This window comes from Stylophora pistillata, chromosome 12 (genome assembly GCF_964205215.1).
Source record: "Stylophora pistillata chromosome 12, jaStyPist1.2, whole genome shotgun sequence".
NCBI lineage: Eukaryota > Metazoa > Cnidaria > Anthozoa > Scleractinia > Pocilloporidae > Stylophora > Stylophora pistillata.
The window spans coordinates 17,695,740-17,705,000 of record NC_142530.1 but is presented as its reverse complement, the minus strand read 5'-3'; the positions used below and the strand labels follow the sequence as shown (position 1 = coordinate 17,705,000).

The window sequence follows — 9,261 nt, the reverse complement described above, 5'->3', positions numbered from 1 at the left end:
GAATGTTACACACCAGGCACTTTTCAATACAATCACTCTCCTATACAGGTAGGTAGCCTGAATGAGGTTTTTTAAGTAGTGAACTCAGAGCAGCATCAATACTCCTGTGAACTAACCTCTTTTCTTGGATCCCACTATCCCTTACACCTGGAACAAACACATATCAATGATAATAATTTATAGCATAATATATAAAAATGAAATAAGTCAAATTAAAGTGCACCTACACCCAAAAAATTTTTTTCGCTTAACGAAGTAAGCTTATTTTTTTGAGTATTTCTGCGCAAAATTTTTTTTATTTGCTCAAATCTTCAATTTTCTATGCCCAGTCAAAATACGGAAAATCGGCCGCCATCTTGCCCCACGACCGAGTTTAAAGAGGAATGGCTCTAGTGGGTAATGTGACGTCAAATCGAGAACACGAAAGTCTGCTTTTCACACATTTTCACTTGTTTGGGAAGGTTGTAGTCGATAATTGTCCGAAAATATGCCGACTAAGTGTGTTGTAGAAGGATGTAGCAACGTGCGAAATTTGCAAGAGGGTATCGCGCTCCATACAATCTTCATACAACACACCTAGTCGGCATATTTCGGACGATATCGACGACGATCTTCCCAAACAAGTGAAAATGTGTGAGATGCAGACTTTCGTGTTCTCGATTTGACGTCACATTACCCGCTAGAGCCATTCTTCTTTAAACTCGGTCGTGGGGCAAGATGGCGGCCGATTTTCCGTACTTTGACTGGGCATAGAAAATTGAAGATTTGAGCAAATAAAAAATTTTTGCGCAGAAATACTCAAAAAAATAAGCTTACTTCGTTAAGCGAAAAAAATTTTTTGGGTGTAGGTGCACTTTAAGTAACATTCACAGGATACAATGTTAAACTCACACACTGGTGCAATACTGCAGATCCAAATAGAGAAAATTCTCTCTCTAACCCAAACCCTTTCTCTCATTCTCAAAGTTAGTTTTGAAATTTGAAAAGTCAATCATTTTCCTGACGATGATTGTTGGACATGTTCAAATTACATAATGCTTTAATCTGTAGTTTTCAGAGTGACTTTGCAATCGCATTTGGTTGAAAAACTGGAATTACAGAGTCATGGGGTTAAACTGTTACTCGTACATACAATTCAAGTTTTTTTTACAATAATTAAAATGAATAAGTGTCAAAATGGCAAGTTGACTTACTCGGCTGAACACTGACGTCCCAAACCAGGAGAGAAGGATCATTTCTTGCTTTGTCTAGCCCAACTGCCAGCTGAATATGAAAAAAATGTACAAATTTAAACTACTTCAAACAAACTATATTGATCACAGAGGCCAGAAAAAACAACTTTCCTGAATCTTAGAGGGATTGCATATAACTAATGAATGCAATTATCTGAGAAAAAGAAAATGTGTCTGGCAAACACATTCTAAGCATCTGCAGTGCAGTTTTTTCTTTTGCTGCTTATGCTTGCTAAGCTCAGGTGTGTTTTTAGCTTGGAGTAGAGGAAGTATCTCCCTTCACTCTAAATCTTATAATTATGCTTTAATTCCTGAATAGGTACCCTCCCTCCAATAACCACCTACTGTAATTTCCAGCCGATTACCCACACCCACCGATTTTTGCAGATTATTAACAGATTATTAACAGATTACCCACACTTGTGGATGACCCACAACTTAAAAGCAAAGAAAATTTGTACAAAAAGGCTCACAACGTTTTATACTTGACAAAATGCGAATTTGTGGCCACAGTTTGTGCGAGCGATCATTCAACACCATGTTGAATTGTCAATTTCTCAAAAGAATTGATATCTCTGGTTCTACTGGGCTTAAAAAGTCCCTTAAAATGGGGAAATTCTCTTCACCTCAAGCTAGTGTTAACTGGAAATTTGTTACTGATACGCTAAGATACCCTTAGATTATTTTTGTCACCATCAAGGTTTTGTTTACATGGGTGCCGATAAAAAGTTGTTCATCGCACAACTAATCATGTGTGAAATAAACTTGAGTCAGCATCATGTTTTCGTGCTGCTTTGTGGCACTCTTAATACAAAAAAATTCATTTGGGAGGTGGAAACACAGGTAGGTGAAATTTTTTTCAATTCAACTTCCAGTAGATTCCAAAATTGTCACATAACCCGCACCTCCCTATTACCCACAGTGGCATGAGTTTTGGGCAAAATCAACAGATTACCTGTGGGTAAACAGCCGTAAATTACGGCACAGGTACCCCTTGGACATAAAGTCAACCAAGCCCCCCTCTTGAGTAAGCACCCCCTCTTCCTCCTTCACTCCCTTAAATACTAGGGATACAAGGAAAAATTGTTTCTACTACTGCCATTTTCCTTACAACTTTTCAAGCTTCAACTATAGCATTAAGTCACTTCCAATTACTTTTATCTTTTGTTCTTTCAATTTTTGTCCCATTCCTGCATTTAAATAACAAGTACCCCTTTTGATTGAGTGCCCTCCTTCCAAAATGTCCCCCTCCCTTCATTGGAAATTTAAGTGCCCAGTATCTTTTGAAGCTACAAAGTTATACCAAGACCAATCCATTACATCCTTGACAATAACATAATGAACATACCAATTTATTTTCAACAGGATTCCATGCAAGTCTGTTACATTGCCGTGAATGCCTGGGGACTTGGAAGTTAAAATAATAAATAATCAATTTTATATAATGAAAGGTACTGAAATCCTTTTACAATTCTATGGGAAATTTCATTACTTGACGAGGGAATTCCATATTAAATTGCATGTGAAAACTGATATTGCATGAATCGTGAAGTGATGAGTGTGATTTTCGTTTTCAAGTGCAATTTGATACGGAATTCACGAGTCAAGTAATGAATTTTCCTTGAATTGCATAATTGAATAAAAATAAGAAAAAAAAGAGAACATTACTTATAGTTGTTATGTATATGTGGATGTGAAACAATATCCCTTAGCCTCGTTTTCAACTCGCAATTCCATGCTAAGTACCTTGCTTCGTTAACCACTCAGAATATGCGATTTTACTCAATGATGTGATTCTACAAAATATCCAACTACCAGTACCACTTAACATGACACTTTTACAAGTAAGTTACTTAACATATTCATTATATTCATAAACCCCATATGCAGACTTGAAATCTACTGATTCTTACCAAATTCTCTAGACATTCCTTGGTTTGACTGATTATTTTCCCTTCCAATGCTGAAAGAAAACACACTTATGACTAATCAACAAAATTGTTTACTTCTAACCATTTTCATTAAAAAATGACGAATGTTTACCTTGTTGTAAACAATATAGTTAGGAAAATATCACCCAGCCATATTTTTAAAATGTTTGTTGTAAATCAAATTTTCAGAAAGTTGGATGCTTTTATTTTTCCATCTTGAACAAAGTATGACAACCACATTTTAATTTTTGCTATAGACAGAATTCTTCAAGGAGTGCAGGGTTATAGCTGAGAAATAAGGCTGATGGCTAAAATTTTAAGTGAGGCAGTTCAAAGATAGCTTTTAATATTAAACATTGTACATAACCTCAGTAGTGCTTTTTGCTCTTTACCCAGCAATCACTAGTAAGCAATTGTCAATTCATTATCCAGTGATCTTTGATCGCAGTCAGCACTTAGCAACAACCTCAGGAATGAGGCCCACTAGTTATGCCTCACCTTAATTAAGAGGCACTATGCCCTGCTTTGGTTGGTTTTCAACAGCTTTGATTGATACATTTTGAGGATGTGTTCTCTTTACAGTCTGCTACTATATGAATCTCCTTTGGTTGTGCTTTATCAGGGCTTGATGCTAATGGTATCCAACTAGCCACAGACTAGTAGAAATTCAGTTATGGCTGGTGGTTTTCAATTTCCACTAGCCAGTTCGGCTAATGGACAAACTGAAAATGTTATAACATATAAGTTGTCACCAGCCAGTGAGTTGAAAAATTTAAGGTAATGTTGAGTTCTGATTATCTGCTTTTTCCCCATTTATAGTAATATGTTTTCTTAATTCTTACCACGTGACTAAAACTCTTCCATTTGCTTGTCCGACAGCTAACAAGTTTTCTCGTTCTGATTTTGGACACCAAGCAACACACTATGACAACACAGCAAACAGCAACCTTGTCAGAGCTTGCTATAAATCAGGGCTGTGGTCTAACAGTGCCCAGTGGCCCTTGGCACCTTACTTTTGCTCTTGAACAACTCAGGAATCTTAATTTTTAATAAAAAACATATGCTGGGCACCCTGGATTTCACAGTTTCAGAGCACTGGGCTCCCTTCAATTTTTCTGAGCACACAGCCTTGTAAATAGATTAACATTTGATGGCATATTTTAATTATAGAGATGACAACAGTATTGAGAAGTAGGTATTACAGTGACTAACATTTCAACAATCATAACAGAAGTGATCATCAGAGTCAAATCCTACCATGATTTCCTCTGAGGTTGTTGATAAGTGGGAAAATCCCAGACAATTCTTAATTTATTTGTTTCCCAATCATCCCAGATTATGCCGGTACATCTAGAGATTGTCAGATGTTCATCTCGGGGTATTGAAGATGTCATTTCATTTATGACTTGGGAAGAACTGGAGTCCTCTTGAACAAAAGCTCATCTTTCAAACCAGCAGTCTAAATCCCACAGGGATTAACGAACGCTTTTCATTCCATTAATTTATTCCTGTTTTTCTCGTTGCCATGTTCCCACCAATAACGTAGCTCCATTTTCTGCCTTTAAAAGCACACACAACCCACAATTCCCCTATTCGTTCCGACGAAGGGCTAACGCTCGAAATGTCAGCTTTTGTAATCATTACGGTGGCCAATTTACCATTTCAACTTTGTTGATATATCCAAATTATTAAGTAAAGGAATTGTTGGGAGCTAAAGAATATAGCCCAGGTCTCTAACAGGAAAAATAGGCCTGGAGTTTTCATATATCTTTAAGATTGTTGATCATTGTAGAAACCTGAGATGTCTTTGATTTAGAGTTTTCATCAGTAAAAAAATTATGAAATCCAGGTTCTAATGAGTAATTCTCCTAACTGCCTGCCATACAATTTTTGATTGAATGAATGAATGAATTCCTTATTTATATTGTGCCCTTTCTATACAATATTCAAAGGCAGAGTACCCCCCATCAATTTGATAGACACTACACAAAGATAGAGCACAACACCGGGCACTACGTGCCCTACTCTTTTCGAACAGTGTGTGGGTTCTTTAACGTCCCACAAATGTTTTTTTTTCACATACAAGGGCTTGTGAGACGGGACCTCCATTTATCGTCCCTATCCGAGAAGACTAGAAAGTCTAACCATTTGCATTATTATTACAAAGGCAGCACTTTCTTCTCAGTTATTTAAAACGAATGTGTGTTTTTAACTCTTATTGGACTGGTTACCTTTAAATTTTGTATATCATTCATGACAGATAAAAGTGATGCATAGGTATCTCCAGAAAGAGGAATGACTGAAACCACAATGAGGAAAATATATCAATTAGTTTAAATATGCAAATGCGCATTGCTAAAGGCTTGAAGCAAGGGCAATATTGAAGTACAATGCATATGTGGCAAGGAACTAAGACAAAATATATACCTTGGCTTCTTGCACCAGCAGCCTTTGGAGGACTTTCCTGAAACCAGTCAGTTAAGAAACAAAATGGTTCAACATACTGCTGCCAATTCTTATTGTTTTGAAATTCTATGGATATGACTGTAGAGACTTCTGCATGTTTTTTGAGAAATTAGATATGCAAGAAACTTCACAGTGTGTTGGGAAAAATAGTTTAACACAATCTTGTTCCTGACACTGTGATTCTTGTGTCACCTTCATAAAAGAGAGCCATATACAGTTTACTGCTTCAATGATAGCCCTTTATTATAAAATTTTTCTTTTGTTTTTCAAAACTGTGAATTCTTGTGGAAAATGGTTATGTTTTCTTTCTTTCCAATGAGTTCCTCAACATTGAAGGGAGTCTAGTGGAGAGAAGATGGAAGTTGATCATCGCAAAATCAAAGTCCATCCCACCAAGTACCACCCCCTTAAGTTTTCTGTAGGACTTGTTTAAGCACATCATCAGGAGTTTAAATAACAACTTGCTTTTATTCTAAAAACTCACCTTTCCATCGTGTAATTATGCAAAATTCTAAATAAATCACCTTACCTGAGACCTGGTGACTTTGTAAAGACATATTTCACTTCCGAAGGTGATGAACTTGTCGTGTTGGTTTGGAGACCACAAGACCTGCCAGTTTGCCGTGCTCATGGTGAAAAGTTCGTCAAAAATACTTAGTTAGCTGTGTCATTATGCAAGATGTAAGGCCATCTATAACTGTTTTGATTGAAAAATAGCTACTACAAGCTTTTATTAACTCCTATTTCCGCATCTTCTGGACCTTCTCCCCAGCTTTAAGAACGACAGACAGTAGGATTACAGTGTGCCTGTAATGAACGTGACTTAGTCAGCGGAGTTAAGAAGCACGTGATTTAATTAGGAAATTTCATTGGTTGAAAGTAAAAATTGAAATTTCACCGCGAACTTTCCCATTTGTAGGAAGAAAGAATCCCTGAGTTTCACTTCGAATTAAGATGGGATCTGTTACGAAAGAAGAATTGGAAAATTTGGCTGTAAACTTGAAGAAAGTTCAAGATAAATTCCTTAACGACTGGACTGGGGAAACGTTTCGAAAAGCTCGTTTAGAAGACAAAGAGGATCATGAAAACATTCTAACAAAGGGGAAAGGTAATTTGTACGTGTTTGTTTATAACGAAGATAGTGATGAAACAGCAGTGCAAAGTTATCGAATTTTCTTTTAATCGCCGACTTTCAGAAGAGATGAGGCATCTGGAAGAGACACTCAATCAATATCATTTTCAGAGTGAAAAGAATTTAGAAGGTAAGAAACAAGGTGATGAAGTTTTCGTGTTAATTCCGACCTTATATCTAAACGGTGAAAATGATCAAAGCAGATGTAAATCAAAGGTTTCCTGCATCTTTGTAGTCCTACGGCAGAGGGCTGAAGAAGTTGCCAAACTGGAACGAGAGCTCCGAGAATTACAGATTTCAGCGGAACGTTTGGTAGAACAAAGGAATCAAAACCAAAAACATTTCGAAGAAACCGAGAGTCAACTTCGCAAACGTCAAGAAGGTACACTGAACGCACACTGGGTTTGTGACAAAGTCGCCCCATTGAAAGTTCCCCTCCCCCCCAACTACTATTGCAAATTCCTTAAGGAGGGAAGGGAACTCGTAAAGGTGATTGAGGGTCAACTTGCAGTGGGGCGAATTCACCAGTTACCCACCGTAAGTTGTTAGCGGGTTTTGCAAGAGGAAGGCAAGTATTAATGAAGTGATAGAAAAATGTTTTTATGTCGTGGGAATTGGTTTGAGAGACACACTTTGTCATAAAATCTCTCAAGGATTATGTTTACTTTTGTGTTTTTCTTGTTTTCTTTGAGAAATCTTAAGCAACTCAGGCAATCTGGCGAGCGTTGGTTGCCCTAGTAACGATTACCCGATTTGCTTAGTTTTCAACACATCTACAAATTAACTTCACGCTTTTTTTTAAGCAAGATCAAGTCAGACTGAGCACTGCTAAGCTGGTGTTAGATGAATGCAGGTATAATAACCAGCGGTTCAAATAAACTCTTACAGAAATATCTGCTAAGGAGCAGAGCACCTCGTACAAGATTAAACAGTTTACCAAAGGGACCGAGTACTTCAAAGAAAGACTGGGGTTATCCTTCAAGAAGGTGGATGGTAGGTTATTTAAAGCATTTGAAAAAATGTTAATTGGATGAGGAAATTGGATGGGTGTGTGGTAACCAGCTGGCACTGGGTTAATTGTTTCATTGGGAAATTCCATGCTTTTAAACAACCCCCTCCACCCCCCCCTCCCCTCAGCCAACAAAAATATAAGGAAATAAAGATAAACAGATATAGATTAAGGCAGGGGTTTTACCTAAATTCAGGTAAAACCCCACCTTACCATGTGTTTTGAAAGAGGTCAGCAAAATTTTGAAACCTTGAATGCACTCAGCAAAATATTTGGGTATCAGAATCTGGCCATAAGAAAGTGGAGGGGTTGCATAAAAAAAAATTTGAATGTATCAGCGTACTTAGTAACAGTGATCTGAACTTCTTCCATTTCACAGAGGAACATTTACAGTTTGTGTTCAAGTACATAGACCCAAAAGATGAGGATAAGCCCTTTGTTTTCACTGTGGCCATCACTAGCCAGGACAAGTACAAAGGTAATACTTCTAATCACTAAAACGTTTGTGCTGTTACAATTGTCCAATAATCCCTTCCTTACAATGAGTGCTTACCACCTTCAACTTCTCCTCAACACATTTCAACATCAATGAGAATTGTTTTTAATAAAGACTAGAAAAGTCAGTCGAAAATGCCAATTGAAAGACAGATTCAAAATAGCCAATCTATGTATTAGTTAAATACAGGAAAATGTTGAAGGCTGACTCGTTAAGATCCACTGTAACGAATGAAAGTGGCTGTTTTGTTTATGATGAAACTTATTCTCCCAATTCTTGTACACAGTGAAGGATTGCATACCAGAGGTTAAAGGACTAAGTGAGATGGTGGAAAAGCTGAACAGTACAAATAACTTCTCTGCATTTGTTGTTGCCATGAGGGGAAAGTTCAAAGATTTGGTAGAAAAAGAAAATTAGATGGATACAATCAGTACTCAAAAGAAGATATGTAAATAAACATTACACTGTAGGATTTTGCCCTAAGAGTGTACAATGGAAGACAAGCTTTTTAGTACATGACTGTTTAATTAATACACAGAGTGAAACAATGTCACATGATTCAATGACCAGCTCAGGAATTCTCATTGGAAATTTGCATATTAGATTTCCTGACTTGAAAAAGATGTTTGAAATAGAGGTCAAGTCTGTAGGAGACCGAAAAATCACTAGTAAAGAGTTTTTCCTTTCCATAAAAATATTCTTTATACTTTGTTCTAAATACAAAGACTTTCTTGAATTTGAGAATTCATAATAGGAGAAATGTTGGAAGAAGGTTTACAATGGAATCCAGTTCCAAGGATTTAGCTGTGTCTGTTACCATGTGTTGTTGTCACATTTCAGGTCTGGCAAAAGCAAACAAAGGAAATTGTAGGGACAAAGAAAAACCTTAAATTTTGCATCTAAAATTAATGGTTTTAAAAATGTTGTTGACTTCTAAGATTAAATAATAGGAAAAAAATATCTCTTGGCAGTTCTCTCATTTGGTGGTAGTGGTG

At 36.8% G+C, this 9,261-nt stretch overlaps 2 protein-coding genes across 3 annotated transcripts in view; one reads left to right on the top strand and one right to left on the bottom strand.

The window, feature by feature from the left end:
* Positions 1-6,421, bottom strand: part of LOC111326215 (GATOR2 complex protein MIOS-like) — a 27,045-nt gene extending 20,624 nt beyond the window's left edge. The window contains exons 1-8 of the mRNA XM_088742019.1: positions 6,159-6,421; positions 5,591-5,627; positions 5,395-5,462; positions 4,006-4,085; positions 3,146-3,195; positions 2,581-2,639; positions 1,194-1,263; positions 117-147 (exon numbers count right to left, since the gene is read on the bottom strand). Coding sequence (XP_088598145.1) covers positions 117-147; positions 1,194-1,263; positions 2,581-2,639; positions 3,146-3,195; positions 4,006-4,085; positions 5,395-5,462; positions 5,591-5,627; positions 6,159-6,260 — 497 coding nt within the window. The 5' untranslated portion in view covers positions 6,261-6,421. The remainder of the gene's footprint in view (positions 1-116; positions 148-1,193; positions 1,264-2,580; positions 2,640-3,145; positions 3,196-4,005; positions 4,086-5,394; positions 5,463-5,590; positions 5,628-6,158) is intronic.
* A 101-nt stretch (positions 6,422-6,522) lies between these two features.
* On the top strand, positions 6,523-9,226 carry LOC111326232 (uncharacterized). Of its 2 annotated transcripts, none has more exons than XM_088742025.1 (6): positions 6,523-6,737; positions 6,826-6,903; positions 6,997-7,143; positions 7,650-7,754; positions 8,150-8,248; positions 8,553-9,226. In XM_088742025.1, exons 1-6 carry the CDS (start codon positions 6,584-6,586, stop codon positions 8,681-8,683), a joined length of 714 nt encoding a protein of 237 aa, XP_088598151.1. In that variant the 5' UTR covers positions 6,523-6,583; the 3' UTR covers positions 8,684-9,226. The 2 variants fall into 2 exon arrangements, with proteins under 2 accessions (XP_088598151.1, XP_022785911.2); XM_022930176.2 differs by having other exon boundaries at positions 6,525-6,737; positions 6,826-6,891.
* Positions 9,227-9,261: the final 35 nt, after the last annotated feature.